We start from the raw sequence: 22,543 nt of genomic DNA, 5'->3' as shown, positions 1-22,543 counted from the left end.
TGAGGCGATATGTCAGAGGCTCTTATAAACATTTCTCTCTTTTCCCCCCTGAGCTTACAATATCTCATAGTTCAGTACATTGGGTCAGAGCCAGAGATCGAACACATTTGCTGCAATCTGTGAGCTCGGCTGAAAGCAAAACAAAAACTAAAAGGAAATAAAATCCGGCTCCTACTTTATTCAACACTAAATTATCTCTCTTTCTCTCTCCTCTATTATTCTACTCTGAGTCTGTGCTATCAAAAAAAGTACTGATAACAGCCACTCTCTGGCCGCGCAGCAGCTTCTTCTAAATGGAGAATTAAACCTTGAGACAGACCTCTGACATTTCAAATGTGACCTCGTGGGCGGACAATGCCGCACCGTTTATTTAAAGTGGAGCCAGAGAAAAGATAATAGTCCTGCAGCTTGTTCCTCTTCACAGAGGACAAAAAGAGGTGCAGATGATGATCTTTTCAATTATGCATACGTCCTAAAGTGTGACAGATGAGGCTGATACTGAGCACCAAGGTTCATAGCTCTGGCTTAATCTTGGGGATAGAGAAAAACATTTCTGTCTATTACTGAGGATGAGCCACCCTCACATTAGCACATTCTCATCAGTCATAATAAATTACATGGTTTTGGATATTTTCATCATTAAAAAGCTGCTGTAAATTGGGTGACAATGCGAATATTGTTCTGCATTTTGTGTCAGTGTTGTTGCTATTATGTCACAGCTACCTGCAGTGTGAGCACAGGATTTGTGTGTGTGTGTGTGTGTGTGTGTGTGTGTGTGTGTGTGTGTGTGTGTGTGTGTGTGTGTGTGTGTGTGTGGACAAACAGGGGGGGTAGGAGGTGAGAAAGAGGGCAAGTGAGAATGTGAAGGATTTGTCTGGGTGTGAGGGCTCCATGTGGGATCATGTGTGAGTGCACTCAGGAGATCAAGTCTGGACTACACCACCACTGATGATCATAACACGCACCCACAAGCAAGGATGACAAACCAAGCAAACAACAGCCCCCTGCAAAGAGTCCAACTCGCATTCAGTCTAACTGCGGTGGGGAAAAAAGGATGAGTCTCAAAAACATTTAATAGACTTTGAAGAGCAATGATTTGGCTTCAGTTTTATTTATTGAAATAAGTTGAAATGGTTATTCCTATATGCTCAGAATATCTTTTTTTAAATATTGATATCATGTATTTTACAGAACCTATTAATAAAAGAAATACAATATAAGATCTAACTCTTCTGATTTCATTAAAAATCAAAAACTGTGCATTTTGTACAAAACTACTTCAACACAGTGTCAAATTGGCATACGATGTCAAGTTGAAACCAAAGCAATAACTGATGATGACCAAAATATAAGACATATTCTATTTTCTTGAAATACATCTGAAAAAGTGAGATTAAAGGGATCATATTACTTTCGTTGAGACTTTTGAATGTTGAAATTTGCTTACAGTCATAGTTGGCGCCACTCATCTGCAAAGGAAGTGTACCCCTACATCTACACCCCTACATCTACCCCTCGTGACTGAGGCCTGCTGTTGCCCACAGTGCCAGAAGGGTAAGGGATGAGACACATAGATTGTCCAAATCAAAGTAACTCCAAGGGGATCCAATTTATTCATTAACTGATGCAGAGTTATCATACAGATATTAAGAGAATTCTTATTAATGCAGCAGAGACATCTTACGATGCCAACCGTTAGCGGTAATCTTACTGTAGTCATCAAATCCAGCTAAAAGCTAGCATAATCCAGCTATAAGCCTGGAGGTCACCATAGCGACGACATAAGTTTGTTTTTATCTGAGATTGATGGTCCAATGAGAAATACCGGGAGCACAAATTCTTAATTTTCACATGTGATCAGATTTTAGCATCATCTACATGTAACACTATATATTTAAAGATAATTTGGTTTTAAAAAACTGAAAACAAATTTTAAATAAAGGTTTTAATAAAAACAAAATCTACTCACAAACACTTGCATCCATACAGTGATCTGTGTGCAGTATATTCAGCCATCAGGGCAGAGGAAGACAACCTTGAAGCCAGCAGGTAGCACCATCTGTCCATTAGCTGCTACAGAAGCAGACATGACACACAGGCAGCAGCATTGACCTTCCCATCAGAGGTCTGCACCATACACACTGTGTGCTACGTTCACATGTCTGCTGTACGTTCTTTGTCGTGTTAAAAATAGGGGACACAAAACACACTTGACAAATGACCACAGTGTGAGGGGACTGTCTACTCAGCAGAGGAGGAAAGACACTACAAGAACACAGACAGAATGGCTGAACTGGTTCTAAACATCTGTCTCTGGTTAAATATGTGTTAGCTGGCATTACTGTACCATAGAAAACAAATGTGCAATATTTCTGGGGCTGTCAGTGGTGGGTTGATTGCAATACAGTACGGTCCAAACTTGACATGTAATGTTTCTTCTTCTTTTTTTTTTCTTCCACTGACTACTGACCAGGCAACAATGTGGAAGACTCTTATCTAAGGGATGTCCTCGGGTTGGTATGTTTGCTTTGAAGTGTTAACATGAACTGAAAAAAGTGCAAATTAACGGAATTTAAAAAATGTGAATGTGAAACTGAATTCAAAAGAAATAAGGGTGCCTATGGTTTTTAGTAATGGTTGGAGACAAATGTTAAAAGGTCAAAGTTAAATTAATCAAAATCATGCGATAAGGAGAATGTGTGAATACAACAAATTCAACAGAAAGGAAAAAAAGGTCTGTAGTTCTGTCACTTTTCTCACACAGATACCCATGTATGTTTGATTTTGCTGCTACGGGTGTAATGCTTCATTCAAAACCTCCATTTGTAGAACTTTTTTAAATTTAGTATTTTTTTTCTCAATATTTTCCAGCTATTGAACAGAAAAAAAGTGATATTTATGCTAAATTCCCCTGAGATGCTGGAACGTGATTGGCCTATATGTTATAAGTGTTATAAATTACACTTATCCATGTTATTAAATGTTATTTGCAGAGAAACAGCACATCTTGCAGACCAGTGAAGGCAGAGGTAAAACTGAACTATCACTGTGTGCCAACTAAAAGTATATAGTGTACTTATTTTCAGTATATGTAAGAAAACATTGTCTACAGAAACCTGTGTCTTTGTTTGCCTTTTGTCTGCTTCTCCTGCAGTAACACACAAACATGTCCTTGAACACAGCTCAAGAGGAAAGACCCTGTCCAACAGAAATGGCAGAGCATAACCTCACTGTCTCTGCATGTGTGTGTTTGTGTGTGTGTTTATGTGTATAAACAGTACACAATGCTGTCACAGATAGTACCTATAGTTGTAGATACAGCACTGCATCAGTGTAGCATAAATACTCATTAGCGGCCCTGACATCTCGCTACACACACACGCTCAGCTTAAAGTCCGATGATATACACTCACATAACCTACAAGCACTATTTCATAGCAGCACGGCATTCAGACTCCACAACAAGTCATTGCTGTGTACCACCTATCATGGAGGTGTCGAATATGATTGTGAAGTGAGCTAATCTGTCTTATTGTGAAGTCGTTCCTTACACACACATTCTTCACACACAAATTGTTTATCTCTATATCCTGCAGCCTTTTTCACAAACGTGTATGCTTGCTGTAATTGTAAGTAAAACAGCTTCTAATTAAAGTGTGACTTTGTAAACCTCCTGAGAATACATCAGAAACTGTACGAAAAAATGCCTGCTCCAAACAACAACAATGATTTTATTTATGACCACAATAGGATATTACTCCAGAGACAACACTCAATGTTTATTGCTCAGACTGTAACATCATCTTAAAGGTACAGTGTGTAGTAATTAGCAGCATTCAGCCTAACCCTAACCCTTTTGTTCTTTGATATTATTATTATTATTATTATTATTATTATTATTATTATTATTATTATAACAGTAATACCAAACAGACAGACTAGTTAGAAACATGTTTTTGTATTAATGAGCGGTCGTGTGAAATACAGTAGTTGGAGGATAAAGAAGAATAAAGTAGTGCGCCAAATAATTATTGTTGATAGACATTTTTGATGATGCTGAAGCAACCTTTTTTCTTAAATTACATTTTTTGGCCTTTTTGCCTTTATTTGATAGGACAGCTGAAGAGAGACAGCAAATGTGGGGAGTAGAGAGCAGGGGAAGACATGCAGGAAATGGTTGACCGGCCGGGAATCGAACCGGCGACCCCTGCAACGTGGACTGTAGCCTCTGTATGTGGGGCACTTAGACCGCTAGGCCACCAGCACCCCAACGCAACCTTTTTAAGAGCAGATATTAACGATGACAAATAAATTTGACCGTTAACAGACAACAGAAAACACTATTTACACATGTTTGGAATAAGATCATCAAAGAGGTAAGAGGTATCACTTTGTCCACAGGGGCCGCACAAATTGACAAATTCAGAAACTGCTGCACATGAACTTTAATAAAATTACCAAAGCTATCATAGCCCATTTATGAGAATTTGTTACCAACGGCAACTTATTCTGAAAAACGTTCACTGAGAACTAAAACCTACCCAACACTACCATCATAGGCCTTACATTTCCAGCCATCCCACATACAATGTGTGTGTCCAGACCCTTTGCTGCACAGAGAATACGTTTAGATGACCAGTCAAAGTCAGTATCCCAAAAATGATATAGTCAACTCTCTGGTTGTGTGTTTTCACCCCTCTATCAAAGCCAGAACCACCCAGAAAGACCAAATCTGCCAAATAGCTCAAGACGAACACAGTTTGCAAAGAAGAGAAGGATTGAAAATTGAATTGTTGAATTGACCATGTTTTTTAAACTGTGGCAGCAAAAATACAGCTGTAAATACTACCACAAAAGATAACAAAATGTCAAACATGACTGTTACTCCTATTCTCATCAAGAGTCACCTCCTCTCTAGGGCTGATATGAAATATATCACTCTGTCTGCAGTTTGCCTGAATCCAAATTTAGGCAGCATCACTCTGAGTCAGACTGAGGCATGTTTAGAACGGCCAACACACATGAAGTGACCCTCTTTTAATATGAAGAAAAGCTATCGTGACATATAATATTCAGCACACTGCCAAAGAAATATAAAGCTTTCCAAACTCACTCTTTTGTTTTTCCTCTTCAGGGGTTTCTTCTTCTTCTTGCCGTGTGTGTGTGCCAGGCGTGGGTTGTTCTCCTGGTCTGAAGGCTGCTGCTGATGGTGATTGTTCTTGCAGGGCTCCAGGCTCAGGCCATTGGGGACCCTGCCAGGCTTTTTCTTGAGCAGGGGACCTGCCTGGTTGTCTCTGCACTCCTGGGGCTTCAGTGTCATGGTCTTCTACGGAGGAAACGGCACAAAAAAAGGAAGATTTGAGTTAGTAACAGAATAAACATTGTATGCATGCTACAACATGCACGAGCTGTTGAGCTGGCCTTAAAGGAAACTGCAATGTCACATTCCAACAACAGAGAGTATTTCTTACAAATGTTAATACCTGAAACACCTGCTCATTTGCACACCCAAGAGCAGGGAGGAAAGCGAGGTGAGCCAGGTCTGACTGCTTTCAAATTTTGCCTTTACAGTCCAACATTACAACAATAACCATAATAGCATTACATTGCCACGAAAGCTATTAACAGTCTCCGAACAATAAGTCGGTCTTAACTTTAAAGCTGCCTCTGACTGACTGACTGAGCAGATGGACATTCATATTGCAGAAGTGTGGAAGGGCACCTGATTCCATTGATCAGATTTCAATGGGGGCCAACACCACAGGTTATCCCCTTGACACGCCTTTGATCGGAAGGTGATTGAGAGAAATATCTTTAGGGATCTATTCAGAGATGAATATTGCACAATTATGCATAGAAATGTATGGTTCCTAAGTAATATATGCACCTTAATATGCTTGGATAAAATGTCTATGTATTGGCAATTATTGGTTGATCTATCGTGTCATGGTGGAGGGATTTCCATTCAATATGCAGCATGCACTGAACTATAGCTAATATGTAGCAGATTTTTAGTTAAATTTAAGGAACACACATATTCAATTCAATTCAAAACCTTTATTTATTCTCGAAAAGACAATAAGGTTTCCCTCATTTCCAATGTCGTCGAGATCACAGTTACATTAGAAATAGCAAACAAACCCACACAATCATTCACAAAATAATATATTAATTAAAACAGATACAATTTGAGACACAGTGGTCCGAGATCCAAGTCTTAAATTCTGCAAAAGAGGGAATGGATGTCAGCTTTAAAGTTTGTGGGAGGGTATTCCCTGATTTAGGGGCATCAATGGAAAACGCTGATCGACCCAGTCCAGTGTTAACTGGAGGGACTTTCAGAATGAGCCAATCAAAAGAGGGAGTCCCGTAGGATACATAATTCCATTCCAACACGTCTGTAAGGTAGGTGGGGAGCTTTCCAACTATGTTTAAAAGCTCAGTAAAAATGGTTTACTATTTATGCAGTCAGGGCAGCGGAGTTTTCATTAAACATACCACTTCATGTATTTATGTGTTTATCATAATCAAAGTTTCAGATTGCATGTTCTGATAATCTGTCCCATATAAAACACACCATGCTGTGTTCATGGTATAACTTTGTACATGGTTCTCTTTGCATTTTCAATAATCCTGCACACTGTATTTGCACATCACCACCTCTAACTAACCCTGTGCAGTATCTTCATATTTTATATCTATTATATTGTAGAATCTTTCTATTCTTTTTGAGTAAGACAATTGTATAAACTTGTATCTGCTGAATTTAGAGCATGCTCACTGTTAGTTTTACTCTAATTCCATGGGTCTGTCCATCTAACCATCCATCTAGCAACCAATCGAGTCCCTGTGACTTCATGCAGTTGCTCTACATTTAGTGTACTGCAAGCAAAGCAACCAATCAAGCAGTATAACCAATGCCCTCAGGTGTCATTCATGGGATTTCACTATTTAGGTTGTTTTGCAGAATTACATTAAACCACATCTCTTGACAACAATCAAGTTTGGCAAACAGTACAAGAGAGAAAGGCAAAGGCTTCTTTTGAGTCTGTATTTACCTGTGGAGCACACACTAGAGTAGGAAACAGAGCAGCAGAAGCACAGCAAGCAACATGAAAACACTTACGCTCAGTTTTCCCATCAACACATAAAAACTACATCTGAAGACTTTTCTTTTCGAGGAGTAAACTGGATCCTGAAAACAAACCAATGAGCTACAGCTCCAATATAGCAGGGAGCACACACGGGGTTATACAGCTTGACGGCTGATCAATAGAAGCACTCATCTGCTGCTGAGAGACTGTGTAATGTATCACAGCCGCCCACAGTAAAACTTATGGAACAAATCAGCTTTGTTATTTGAAGCGCTGACCTGTTTTGCTCCATCATGGACCAGAGAGCTGTTGGTGTTAATACCCTCCAGGGAGATATTTAAGCTGGTGGAGCCGCCATCAGAGCGGAGGCTGACTGTTGAAAGAGGAGGTGCAAAGCTGCCACAGCTGCACTAATGACATGTCAATACTGTGAAATGTTTTAACAGGGAGGAAAGAGAGACACGACGTTGGCATTTCCTCAGTATGAGCAATCTGAGGAAAGGAAATGTCAGATATGTCTGATGTATAACCCGAACAGGCTATTATTTTCTACCATGATGATAGGAGTTTATAATTCCAGTAAGAGCAGCACCACACTTCTTTAATGCTTCCTCTACAGTGTATAATGCTCCACACCTGTGCTACCTTGAATGTTGCCTATTTTCTACTCTGTTCTGTTACCACCGATATGAGCTTAATCAGGGTTCAGATTGTTAATGAACACTCTCTAGCGGTAAAAAGTAACCACATACATGAGGTGCATGCATATTAGTAGGCGACTTGTTTTGTTTCTCCATAGTCCTGGCCATTGCCAGTACACTCTTTGACATATGGAACTGAAAGTCTTTTTAAGAGCAATACGTTTTTGTTAGCTGTTTATATGATGCTACTGAGCAATAAGAGCAAAGTATTAAGGGAGAAAAATGAACACTACTTCTCTCCTCTACAATATTAATTTTTAATCAAGTGAAGAATTAAAATAAATGCTATCACAGTCATAGTGAAAGGGAATCAAAGCAAAAGTACTCACAAAACAGCATAATAAACCTGCATTCTGCTGCAAATACTTATTTATTTTTTATTTTACGTAAAGCAAGGTTAGGCAGTTCCTTTTATCTGCGGCTGCCTCCCACATCTCAATCATTTTGCACCCAACAAATTATGTCAGGTTGGCTTACCTGTCAAATCTACCTGGCTACATGTACACACTCTTCCCCCGTATTCATTACACAAGTTCAATGCAGCACTTTAACTCGTGGTAGAGTAAGTCTTCAACCAACTCAGACTCAAGGCTGTCAGAGAAGAAGTGCAGACCTTTCATTCTTTTAATGGAGCCGTTCTATGAGTGCTAAAAGCAGGGTGTACTCAAAACAAAATAGTTTGAGGCCGTCATCCTTGCTAGATGGCACGGAAAATTACTAGACAGTTAACTACTTATTTTATTAAGACTTAAGATTTTATTTATAAACACAACATATGACTGAAATATTATGTTTTGTCTAAGCTTTAGTGCAGTCACCCCCATGTAATCAGGGCTGTAGCTCCACAGAATGGCTTCTGCCATGATGCTATACTGCTATCCTACCTGGATGGAAACAAGCACAGACGAGATCTTGAAGTTCAGCGTATTTTGTCAGTATTTTGATCCAGAAAATGGATATTAAGTGGTACAGAGGCTGTGTCTGCTGAAACTGGCTTGTAACTACTTGACTGAAGCAATGTATAATCAGCAAAGGGATGTGGACATTAACCTACAAGGAGGACTGAAGCCAGGTGGTGCTAGCTCTGCTATTTTAAGCCCCACTCACTGAATCCATTTGACATTTTTTACCTGCAGACTGTGATCCCATGTTTCACATTGCATGGTAATAAACCGAACAAATTTTAATTTATCTTGAAATGGCTAGGAAAAATTCATTTAGAAGTTTTATACATAGTCGTACCACGATATGGTGCTTAGAGTAAGAGACTTTTGTGTTTCAAGTAGGGATGCACACAATTAATCGATTTTCGATTAATTGATTGTTAAGAAATTATTCGAAACAATTTTCTGTCACGTGGAACAGACAACATGTGGTCTCATATTACATTCATCTATCAGGGTGGTGTTTAAAGTTTAAAGCATGTTTCAATGTGAATCAGCTGTTAAAGGTGTTGCGCACAGCAGAGACCTGTCACTCAGCTGTCAGCTGAGCGACAGGTCTCCGCTTTTTAAAGAGGATCAATTCGCAACTACTGCCAACAACGATACGAACACGAAGGTTGACAACTTTAAACAGGACATTTCTCCACCTTTAGACACAAAGCCAACAGACTGGTGGGAATTGCTAGTACACTATGTTTGCAGTCAGACCAGCAACATCAGAGCTGTCTGAGCTTTTCTGCCGCCGGACTGATTATGACCCGGTTGCGCTCCTGGCTGACACCTGATTGAATACACATGTTTATTTTTCTCAATAAGAACGAGTAGACAGAAAACTGGACACTGTGAGTCTGAAGTACTTTTCTTTTAGTATTATGAGCCTTCACATTATAAGACTATGTCTGCAGATAATATTTTTATGAGCCTGAACGTTGACAATCAGTGTTAAACATGTACCCGTATTCAATACCGTCAGTTAGATGCATTTTGTTGCTGCAGAAAATATAATTTAGGGGGAACAAACGTATTTGGCCTTGTTTTTGACATAAGAATAATAATGTTTTTTTATTGATTAATCGATAATTGATCGTTAACATTTCCAAAAATTGATCACAGAAAATACTTAAAATGTACATCCCTAGTTTCAAGAGTAACTAAGTGTGTTCTTTGCATTGCATTTTCCCAATACCTAAACAGCCCAGGGAAGATATAAAACCTTCACAGTCCAGTCATTTTTGAAGGATTGGTTTATATTTGGTCAACAGCCTCAATAAGCTTGACAAAACTCCGCCTCAGTCCAGGATTTATCCTTCAGCCCACAGACACCACAGTTTACAGCACTTTTTTCCCCAAAAAACTAATTGTGCGAAAATAAATCCAAAACCTCTCAAGCTGCAACATTTGAGGACCACCTGGAAGCAGTTTTAATGTGCCTGCACAGAATATGTTACAGATATGCACTGCTGACAGCCGGATGAGTTTGATGGGTGTGCTACTGGCACTGACTCACTAAACCATTTCTAAAGACCTCCATTCACTCGTAGGAAAACAAGCACATGCATCAGCTAATCTTGTTTGCCTTTTCCGCCCACACTCATCCACGGCAAATAATGCAACATGACATGTATTGTCAGCACACAGAATAAGTGACAAAGTTATGATGGGGCTGGGAGTGCATCCATTGTGCCAGCTTTCTGCAGGCTTCTAAGCCTCTCAAACAACTGATTGCTTGGAATAAATTATGCACATTATGTTTTTCCTCCTCACAGAACAATGGCAACACAAATTCCTCATTTCAGCGCCTTCTGATGACTCTGAAAAAGAAGTAATTGCTTAGTATGGCTTGCTCTCCTCTAGCTTTCATTACGGTGATTGTCTGGCAGTGGACAAATAACTTCACTGTGGCAGTCAGTGACAATGCATGCCTGTGGGTATCCAAATAACAACTGCAGGAAGACTGTTTTAATTGATTTTATTTTACTTTGAAATATCCTGTTGTGTCCTGTTATTTCTACAAACTGTACCTGTGTAGCAGAATATTAGTGTACATCTCAAAATAAATGAAAGGGATCACTGCCAAACGTTTGATGTTTATGCGTCAATATAGCAGATACTCAGACAGACTTACAAACTGAATCTGAAGTCTCTCCAATTCATCCACTATTTGATGCCTGAAGCCTCCTAAAGTGGATTAATATCTGTACTGCATGAAGATTTGTACTGAATATTGCTAAAATGTTCACTGACACTCCACAAACTGTACAACTATTAGAAGGCTGTTCTGTAATATCTACCAAGTTTCATCTGGAGCTTCAAGTATAAATGTAGTAGGTTACATAAGGCCTTTTCACACATGAACTTCTGACATTTTTGAGAACATTTCAGGACATTCAGTCTGTGATATTATCAGGAACTTGCCTTTTCATGCACCTCAGAAAGTATATCAGGTTAATACTCAGTTTAAGGCTGAGTAGAGCATAAAGGCTAATAAAGGAGGAGACACAGGAGTCTTCTGTAGTGGTGACTTTTTGTGTATACATATATCACTAAATCATGCTCACCCACTCCTTTGCAGGGAATTTTCCTCACTTTTACCTGCTTTGTCCACACATGAGTTTACCCCGACTGTTAAGGACATTTTAGGAGACTGGAAGAAAACAGTCTGCATAAAGGTCAAACTTTGTTTGACTTAATTGGCCATTTGTGTTCACACATGCAGCATCCCAGGTAAAGTCAGGGAACATTTTCTGGACTTTAGCACATGTGTGGAAGGGCCTCACGGTGCTACATTTACAGTCAGGGAGAAATCTACTGAAATGAATCAGTGCACACTTTTCAATGTTGGCATTTGGTTTGAACTCATCAGGGTAGCTACCTGTAGTAATGTTTAAAAGATGAAAGGAGCATTGAAACTTGGAACTGTCTTTTAGTTATGTGTTGCTAACATGGAAGTTAGTTAATCGAGTGGCAACTTGTTGCTAGGCTACATAAGTAGCCCTATGTGATGCAAGGGTAAGGGTGGGAACAGCTGGTGAGACAAACAGGAAATCCTCCATACACCCAACCATCTCATTTCAGGCAGTCTTCGCAGGCTGTGAAAGACTCATCCTTCATAGCGGGTGTGCACTGACATCATATTCCAACAAGGAAACGCCCCTTCAGTTGAACTGAATGGCAAAACATCCTGCAACACGTCAGATCATATTCATCAGTAACTGAAAGCAGAGGCTGTGTGATGTGGTGCATACAGTATGTGTTGCTGTCTCTACACAGCTTAATTCTGTGGCTTTTTGACGTAATATTATCCATCATTAGTGTTTGGCAGAACACCACTTTTTGTGTTTTCTCAGCATTCAGGCTGAACGCTGAAGCTGCTTCTCAGTGCTGTCAGAGCTACAGGCTTTCTGCCATTCATTAGATGTGAATACAGTGACTCCCCCCTATACCTACAAGCATACCCTCTATTCGAACACAAGTATGGACTGTATAAAAAGATGGACACCATGACAGCTCACCAAAAGTGACACAAAACATGTGGAGCTTCTCTGACTGGCTTCAGAATAATTAATAAGTCCTGCCTCCTCCAAACTTTAAAATCAAAATCACATACATTATTTTTTCATCCAGGGTTTTTGTTATCATAATGAGTTTTCATAATTATCTCTTGGTTCAGCTGTTCCTCTTGTTTCAACTACAAACTTTTCTTCATCTTCCGTTTGAACAACTTTGCGAACTTTGCGTTCCCTCCTGTCTGCAACCACACTCTGATCTCATCGTCTACATCAGTGTATTAAACAAGCTGGAAGTCCTCTGCTCTCCCACAGCCTGCTGGCATTTCAGCCACCAAACAGACTGGCCTGTGAGAGGCTGATCAAAAGAGTGAGATCAGCTCATCTTACTGAGACAATTTAATTAGTTTACACAAACTGGGCTCCCAGCGGAGAGCAGGAGAGAGGGAGACGGGTGGTGGCAGACAGCAGGAACAGACAGAGCTGCTGGGAGTCTGAGCGGCAGAGACAGAGAGAGAGATGGGGAGAGAGAGTACTCGAAAGCACCACAGGCTTAATGAATCTCAGCCTGTCTCTGAATACACCAGCGTCACAGGAAGCCAAATACACACACAAAAACACACACTTTTTCAAATAAACAAAGTAAACAATGAGTGGTGTTCTAATGAATGCTAATAAAGACTGATGCCTACAATCTCTCCTCAGGGGGTACTCCGGGATTCTGGGACAACAGCCTATATTAACATCAGTTACCTGCTTAAGTTGAGCAGTGAGTCGTGTCTCAGTCTTTTGGGAGTGCTTGACCTGATTATCACATTTTCAGTAGGTGTGAAATGGCATTAAGCGAGCTCAAAGTGTTGGCTGTAACAAATTGCAGGTAATTTGCTGCTGCTGCTGTTTGTGAAGATGTGACAAATTACAGGTGTGACAGAGCAGCCAAACCACCTCAAGGACTGTAATGGTTGAAACTGAGGTGAGGATGGTACAGATGTGGCAAGGCACCTTCTTCATGAGAGACATTGTTAGGATATGTGAACAATAATTATGAAAACGGTACTATAACTACTTAAATCAATACATATCTAAGGTTTATTAAGTTAGGGAGAATGTAAGTGAACGGATTGTTATAGCGGATCACAGGGCAAGCAGGACTGAGGGGTCTCGTCTCAACCTGATGGGGCTCCAGTTGTTTAGATTCCATTCAGCTGTGTCTTCATCAGCTTAGTTGCGGCTCAAATCAACATTAACCTTAACATTTTCAATCACAGTACAGTCCAAAATAAGCCTGGTTTTCTGTCACAGTAAGTGTAACATTTTCATTGGTGTTTTGAGCTGATGCATGAAATGACAGCAGTACCTGCTTCAGGTGTTCCACTTTGTAATTTTCATAATGTGTGGATATTTTCTTTTCTCATGTTTTGGTTCGGTTTTGTGCTTGCTCCAAGTCTGTCTTCTTCAGTTTGGTAGATGTCTCCATCACACAGTTTGTGTCTTTGAACCTCCCAACCTGTTCCTGCGATGTTGTCTAGTGAAAGGTCAGCCATTAACTAGAATACTCAAGTTTTGTGAACTCCAAAAAGTAATACTAAAATGATCCTTTAAGCCAGGTGTGGGTTTAGCCTGGTGGTTAAGTTGCAGAGCCCATGTAGTGGACAGCTCTTAATGTTGTTGTTAAGAATGCTGATGGAAGCTAAGGTTTTTGCCACAGTGTCAACAGGTAGAGGTGTCAGGGTGATCTGATTTGATGGGTGGGATCCAAGCGGCAACCTCCTGTATAAAAATATGAGTCCAATGTGGTAGTGCTAAAAACTGAAGTTCATTGAGGATCCACTTGAGGCTGGCTCCGGAAGTACCAGAAGTCACATACACATGAATGGTAAAAAGACTATCTTTACAGCAGAAATAAACATGTTTACAGCCTGGTACAAAAGATGAGTGTCTCATAGCTCATTTCTCGATCAGCACACAATGTGAGGGGGGTGATTTTTTTTCTATCGTAGCAATTTCAAGATATTGAGACTACGAGTCTTCCAATGAGAGGCACAGCTGCCTGCAGGAACACTGTAGGTGTTGGCTTGGAGGCTCAAAGCCCACCCCTTTACGTCACAATCGCTCGACAGTAGCAATATGGCTGCCGCCGCCGACTGGCCTCAAAACAGCTCTTCAGAAACAGATGGATGATGTCACGGATCCTACATCCATATTTTATACAGTCTATGGTGGGATCAGGTTGTCCTTTTCAACACTTTGTTGTCAAGAAATAACACACTGTTTTTATGATGTGTGTGATAACACAGATGGTCAATAATGAAGACAGGAAAATTGGGTTTTAGAAGATTTGGCACCATGTAGGGAATTTTCAGAGTGAGTCCTGAAGTAAGCTCCTTGATGTGTATGTGCATGCTGTCAAGATCTATTTGATCAAAAATAGCTCTAATGCAATATTCATAAGTAGTTTTCACTGTTAAATTTTACATCATGGCTGAACACCAGCGCTCTTCTGTTCTGTCAAAGCCATCGGGTGTAAATAAACTGAATTAGATACAAACAACACATTTTGGATTGTTTAACAAGTTAACCATGCTGAATTCAATTTATGAATTATTGCTTCTTTTTCAAGCAGGCAGAAAGACATTCACAGAAACTCTGAGCAACTCAAATAAAACCGATACCTCACAAGAATCGTCAAGAGTTGCGAGTGAAAACATTTCAGAGAAAAAACGAGGTCCTCCAAATAATCATTCAGCAGTCCATCCAGCAAGTTGACCTACAGCTCAAAGAAATCAGACAAGACCGAAATACCCTGGAGCTGTTTGAGAGGACAGCAGCTCTTGAATAGGAATGGAGAGTTAAAAGGTGAACGACAGAACTGGCTGGCTGGCAAAAAAAACAAAAAAACATTTCATCACTGCTGATTTGATGAAAATCCTTCATGTTTATTTCTGAGTGGATTCACTGAATAAAAGTAGAGCGGTGCATGAAGAATTTAAGACTTATACAAAATTAAACATCTACTAAGATCTTACAAAACACTCCAGCTGCTTTTACAGACAAATTTCAAAAGCAAGTGAGCAAGTCTCTGAGAAAACCATTGAGGCAGAAAATAATGGGAAATTTCCTGTTTGTAATTTGTCATGAAAAAATGCCTGTATTGATTGCAGCTGTTGTTGATCGTGAAACATTAAAGTGAGCATGTAGGGAGATCAACTTTATTTGTTCAAGGGCATGTGTTTCAAGGCTGCAATCAAAGCGAGCTGGAACAGCTTCTGATCCTGTTTCTTCAGTGTTGCTTATTTTTTGATATCCAAAACGTTTTCACCTTTGCAGCACGAGGGGAGTAAGTTCAAGTTCTCACTCCCACACACACTCTCTATGTGCCATATGACTGCTGTGAGGATCCAAAGTGTGGAAATGAAAATAATTATCACTTTCCCAGAGTCCCCTTCAAGTTCCATCCCACGACGGTAGTAGTTTACATAATGAACATAAAGTTTTATCCTTTGTTTTCCTACATAGTCATAAAAAAACAATGGCTGGCAACATAAACCCAAAGAGCAGCTATCATAAAGTGAACTTCGTTCCCCTTACACACTAAAATTTGATGTGAGTTCAGTGTTGTTGTTTTTTCATTGTAACCTAGCAGCATGGCCAGCCTCCTTTAAGTCTTCTGATCCCCATGACTTGTCACAGCCCACGGGACTCATGCATACAGGAGTGTATTGCATTCACTTGACAAACAAGAATCTCCTGTTTTTGGGAAGTAACAAGATAATTATCTCAAATAAAAATATGCTCAGTTTTTTCTGAAATCAGATACAACGCTTAAGTTGCACTGCAGCAATCTGTTATTTTTAGCATTTGGCAGTCATCTCTAAGTCGCCACATAGCCAGCCTGAATACTTTTCAGATTCATCATCTTTTATCTGAAGCACGCTATATCGGCTCAACTGACCCTGGAGAAACCCTGCAATGTCCTATACAGATCAGAATGAGCTTTACGTCAAAAAACTGCATAGCCCTAACGTACCAGTGCAACATGGAAAACTTATACTGATAACTAAAACTAAATAATAGCTAATAACTAGTTTATAGTTTTTCTTGAGTTCATCTTGCCAGGTTACTTTCTAGTTCGTCTCAAACAGATCTTACCACTTTAACCACACATTTTGAGAAGAAAGAAACCAGATGCTTAAGGGTCTGTTTCCACTCACAGCATTTTTTTCACACTGGCAGCACCAATTTTCTGAGTAAAATCAATGCAGCACAGCATTTTTAGCACTAAGCATCCTGAGCGCAAACATACCCCCGATGTCAGCTATTTTCTGTTACTGCACTCACAACGCTCTCAGGTGAAATAGTACAACTTTCAGAACACTGCCCAATCTGTAAATATCACTCAGCTTTGCTGGGTTGACTCCCTGTGCTGTATGTCTTCCACCACTCACCACTCCCCACTTTTTCTGTCTCTCTTCAGCTGTCTTATCTAATAAAGGCAAAACATGTCTTTGCCTTTCCAAATAATCAAGAGGGGGCAGGACCTCTGATATCAACTTTTCAGCAAGAAATGCAGAGGTCTGTATGGAGGAAAAACTAACCACACTTGTTTTTTTAAGGGTACAATTTTAAGGTTGAGAACTGTTGCTAATGTTACGTAAAAATATATCAAATCAAAGAAAAAATGAAGCATTCAGAGCAGTTTAGAACAGACTTGATGGTCGGTACCAGCGAGCAGCACCCTGAAATTAAGGTTGTTCAAAAACCTTTGTGTTTGAACCAGACTCTAAGTTACCAAGTGTCTGTTTGTGACAACTTGCAATAAAAACCTGATAGCAGCCATGTAAATGGTAATGCCACAACCATAACAAGAAATAACGTTAAACCTGTAGAGGATGAGAAACCTTAAGAACCACAACATCGTTGGAGAAGAGAGACTCATATCATTATATTTAGATACACAGTCAGAGACGTATCGTATGTGTGGCAACAAGCAGATATGAAAAACTTCAAATCTGAAACCCCTCCTGGCTCTATTTTCCCCTCCTGCAACAGCAGTTTAAAAGTCTGTCCACTCTCTGTAGTATCTCAGAATAGCTGCAGGTGCTCACACAAATAAACACACACATACACACAGCTGCTGGATTTCTAGGTGTAGATGCATTACACAGAGCTGACTAAGGCTACTAGAGCTTGTCAAGAAGGCCCTAAATTATCCCCCCTGACAGATGGAGCTTCTACAAAATGTTTGTCCTAAAAAAAGAAGGAAACTGCTGCAGGTGTAAAGTGTTCTTGCAACAATAGCAGGGTGTTATGGCTCAGACACAGAGGATCAATGCGATCAATCACACATGTTTATTCATACCAGCATCAGCATCAGCATCAGCTAAACTGTGATATCAGGTATCAGATAGTTTGGTACTCATGCACCAATCTAACACCAGTTCTTCGAGCAAATATTGTCTTAAGGTAAAACGTCATGTAACTACAAATATTCCCCTTGGCCCGCCCCGTAGTTTGGCAAATCAGAAATCGATACAGCAGTAACATAACATTGTGGATAACAAGCAGAAATGAATAAAGAGGGTGTTTTGAATGGCAAGTTCAGCTTTAAAGCACTGCCAGATGGTTCTCTGGACAGTATTTGTCATTGTTTTGGATTGCTACAATAATAATAAACATGCATTTGCATAAAGCAAGCATATTTGTCCACTCCCATGTTGATAAGAGTATTAAAAACTTGAAAATGACCCCTTTAAGATAAATCTAGAACAGATTAAAAAAATGTGTGATCAATTTGAGATTAATCGCCAGTTAACTATGGACAATCATACGATTAATTGCGATTAAATATTTTAATCGATTGACAGCCCTAGTTTAAAGTGTTCTAAATTGGCCTGTGTAGCTTCACCAACAAAAGGGGTGAGCAGGGGATTATGTCAATGTAAAATCTAACTGCTAGATATTGCTAAGTAGTCCTATTTCTACAGATTGTACCTTTAAGTTGAACTACTGCCTGGCTAACATTACATTAGCAAGGATCTTAAACATACTAATGTGTTGTATACTGTAAATTGCCATTGTGAGTCCAACTTTAAGCAACTTCTGAGCTAACAGCTAAAAAGTGAATAAGTGCTAATGTTAGCTCCATTATCAAATATACCATTTTAACTTGAAACACTGAAAGGTTCCCTCACAGTTTTTATAGTTTAAAGTATTTTTACTTGCTGATCAATAATATAGTGGAAAATTGTAATAATTTGTCTGATACATGTATATGAACCTAAAACAGAGGAAATTGTCATGTGATACAGGAAACACTAAAATAAAACAACATGTGCCAAAATGTCACCAGTACTTGCGCACACACAAACACACCGTTTCTTGGTACCAATGTCATCATAGCACCGATTTTTTTCAAAAAAAAAAGAAAAAAGAGAAATACCCTGAGTGTGAAGATCTGATGTCCTGCTTTGTCTAACCAATCAGATTCTTCTTTTCTAGGAGGGCAGACAGGATCACTGGGGTAATGGGAGATCTCACCAACCAGGTTTCATTCATGTCACCCTGTCTTATCAGGCATCCTCAGAGACACACAACAACAGATTTTTCGGAATAAAACAAAGCTGTCTGAGCCACACACAGCTCACATATATGATAACGATCAAATGGCTGCATTGTGGCAATAATAATGCTTTGAAAAGGAGACATGTGCAGAGTGACAATGTAACAGCAGGCCTGTAGCGAGAGGGAAGCTGGAGTTATTCCTAAAAACATTGTTGCCAAAAGCGACCGTACAGCATTCCCCATTTTGGCAACAAGAGATCTTGCAGAGTGCCAAGGTCAACAGATCTGTATTCATGCCGGTTTGTTTCTATGACGCTGCATAAGTGTGTGTTGCTGTGTGTATGCTTGTGTTTTCAGTATTCATGTTAACATGAGGGAAATCAGGCCTTCTGCAGAGACGCCAGCACTTAATGAAAAACAAACATATCCAGCATGAGCCACAAGAACCACAACATTTACTCTGATTAAATAAACATGAGGAGCAGATACAGGCTGGCTTTTTTCATGTTAATCACAGTGTAAGCAGAGCGGGCAGAGTGGCTCTTTAATGGGCGCACAGAGATGTAAGGCAACAGTGTTTGTGTGTTACTGAATAAGAGCTTTTTTTTCCTATATTAAACTGATTTAGACACAGACATCAGCTGGCAGCTCGTCTGCTGTGTGTAGAATAAAATGAATAAAAATATTTCAGTGTAAAGCAAACAAAAGCAAGATAACACGCACTCTGGTCATGTGGTGACAACCTGAATAACTAAAGCGTATTGCAAAACAAGATGAAGTGCAGACTGTCCGCGACGAATGAAAGAAAACAACAAATGAGAAATATTGTGCTGGAACAATCCCAGCCTGAGCGGCATTGTGGGAAGGATCTCTTCCTTTGAAGCTGCCCTTGTTGGCTTAAATAATTACACCTAATTGCTGACAGATGTAAAGTCAAATGAAGCATTGGCTTAAACAGGCACACAGATTGCTTATGATGACTGCACTGGGTCAGAGCTTTCCTAGGATTCAGCCATTCATGAGTACAAAAGAAAAAAATCATTGCAGAATATGCTGATTTGTTCAACTGTATGCAAATAACAACTCACTGTTAAAAATGTATTTCATGGCTAGGCCTGAGGATGAAATAGTAAAAACTAACATGGTTAATTTGGGAATTTAATAGCTGTTAAAACCACAACTGTTAAACGCTTAGTCCAATACACCCTCAGCATCACCTTCTTTTTGTCTTAGAGCTCAAACTATAAAACTTTTGGAGCACCAGCGCACTTGTTAGTATCAACTCTCCCTCAGCAACCAATCAAAATCAAGAAGGGGAGTGCAACTGATATCAACTTTGTCAACAACAATAGTGAAGGAAAGACTAACCATACTCATTTTTCAGCTTTCGTAATCAAGAAGTGTATGGAAACTGAGGTTGTTTGCTTTGACCTTACAAAAGGTGCTGTTAGTAGATACAGGCCCTCAAAGCTTCTACATTTTCCATGGTAACTGACATTCAAAACAGTATTTGAATTATGCATATTAGCAGGCACTACCCTCTGGATAGGTTGAGATGAAATGCAGACCAGTTTCTGCAGCTGGTGAATGTAGTGATGCTAGAACTTTGCAGCACTGCCGGATCAGTACCTTCAGGGTACAAATATGAAACTGCTGGATTTCTGTGGGAAAATCAAACAGTCTGCAGAGCCATTGTGCAGCAGAATGCACCTGACTATAAAAGCAGAGTAAGTACAGCATAGGGTTGTCAAAATCAAAGGCAGGGACAAGCAGGTAAAGCTTTGGGATTCTGTTTCCTGCTAGAATATTGCCAAGTATACTTTGAAAAGAAATATATTCTGGCAGAGTAAAGCACAGGGATATGTTAGGTTGTGTATCATTACTGATAATTCCATGAAATGCTTATGTTTCTTAAATGATAGCTTCATGCTGTAACACTGAGACACATGCAATGAGTTCAGTGAAGTTCACTTAAGTAAAAAAGAAAACAAAGGTAAGCCAGCAACATCTCATGATTTCTCTCCTCACTAAAGAACCCAAAGTTCAGCCAATAAGATCAGGTGTGAGATATTCAAAACGGGCATAATAGCTAATGCATTTCCAACAAAACACATTTAAGAATGTTATACATAAAACACATCAACTTTTTTTCTTACAAAGCTCTACCAACAACATTAAAGCACGTTCAGGCGACAGGCATCCTGCTCCAAGACAAAAATCAGATTAAGGAAACAGCCAGCAGCTCTGGTACCCTCACATGCACGCCAGACACACAGTAACACTGCTCACGGTGCTGCTTGTTTTCAACTAACTACAAATTCACAGCATCGCCACATGGTGACTGAAAATCTGTTCAGAGTGTAAACTCATCTTTGAGAAATGAAAGCTGTGGAGGTCTGAAAGCTGAAAGGAGAGATGACGAAAGAGGAAACAAAAAAGTATGCATGACTAAGTGAGGGCTGTGTATGAGGAAAGCTGGAGTGGTGGTGTGCTGAGAGCAGCAGATTGTGAACCATTACTTTAGCAGAGTCAGATGCAGTCATCGTGTTTTTGGTTAAGTCTACATTTATAAAGGAATTGTGCTTTGAAAGAATTATCATTACCATTTAAATAAGACTTTTATAATACCACAACAAACATTTCCACTTGTCATCCTCACTCTTGGTATCCACATAGTCCATGCTGCAATTTCTCCAAACATTGCAAAACGGAGAGGAAATTATTCAAGGTCTGTCACATATTTTGGAGACAGTCTGTGACTGGGGGTGTTTTTTTTTTCTCTGGGATTAGACAGCTCAGTTAACAATTCAAAAGTAATATGCCCTTTGTGTCAAACGGGATTCAAATATCACCAAAGTACTTGAAGTTTGAGCTACAAGCTACGAGCTAAGCATACAGGTGCAGCTAATCAGACTGATGTCAGTGGGTAACCACATCAAATAACCCAGCAGAGCATGTGTTTGGAGTGAGTGAATCCCTTGGATCTAAAGGACAGGTTGGCATGTTGTGACCAGTCAGACCTCACTGTAGTGGCTAACGATAGTTTCACTGAAATTGAGTAAGCAACCAAACTGGAACTCCTGAAAAATACAAAGTTGTTGCATTAACCAGGGATCCCTGGGCGTCAGTGTGTGATTAACATTATTTCTGAATAACTGCACACTATAGATTTTGTCCATGCACTCCTGTATATTTCTTTATGTGAAACAGTGCTATGCTTAGAATAAAAAAGGGTATTTCACAGAATAGGCACACTGAAGCTGTCCCATACCTCTAGGTCATGGTTTCAGGCCACACAGAGGTAGAGTGCAGCATTCATTCAAACAATAAATCTACAAGTCAAGATCATATGCACATATGATTCTTAGATTCCCAAATCAAGACACTATTGAGAATCCATTCATATTGTTAATCAAAACAAAGTAAAACTATCCTGAACACAACATAAAGCAAATACACATTGTTTTTAACATTTGTTTGGACCTGTTGAGCATGCGTAATGAGTAAAACTGAATTGCTTTCATCAGATACACAATATATTAACTGCCTGAAAAAAACGCAATCCTGATACCACTCCAAAGTTTACAAGGCCCATTTGTTTGTCCACTGTTATCCTAGAACAGGTTTGTTTTCTGTGATTTCAGAGTGTTACAGAGCCAGAACAACAACCACAGACGGAGAAGCATCCCTCTCCTGGGATTTGGGGAGAGAGGAAACAGAAATGCTTGATTTTGCTC

The 22,543-nt window shown here is 39.6% G+C and overlaps 1 protein-coding gene across 2 annotated transcripts in view; it reads right to left on the bottom strand.

Moving 5' to 3' along the window:
• Window positions 1-22,543, bottom strand: part of auts2a (activator of transcription and developmental regulator AUTS2 a) — a 436,353-nt gene that overhangs the window by 315,667 nt on the left and 98,143 nt on the right. For both annotated transcript variants that reach the window (XM_034684294.1, XM_034684295.1), the window contains exon 4: window positions 5,114-5,326. In XM_034684294.1, the coding sequence (XP_034540185.1) occupies window positions 5,114-5,326 (213 nt within the window). The remainder of the gene's footprint in view (window positions 1-5,113; window positions 5,327-22,543) is intronic.

Source organism: Notolabrus celidotus, chromosome 5 (genome assembly GCF_009762535.1).
Source record: "Notolabrus celidotus isolate fNotCel1 chromosome 5, fNotCel1.pri, whole genome shotgun sequence".
Taxonomy (NCBI): Eukaryota; Metazoa; Chordata; class Actinopteri; order Labriformes; family Labridae; genus Notolabrus; species Notolabrus celidotus.
The sequence above is the reverse complement of the archived record's forward strand: the minus strand, read 5'-3'. Positions and strand labels throughout refer to the sequence as shown.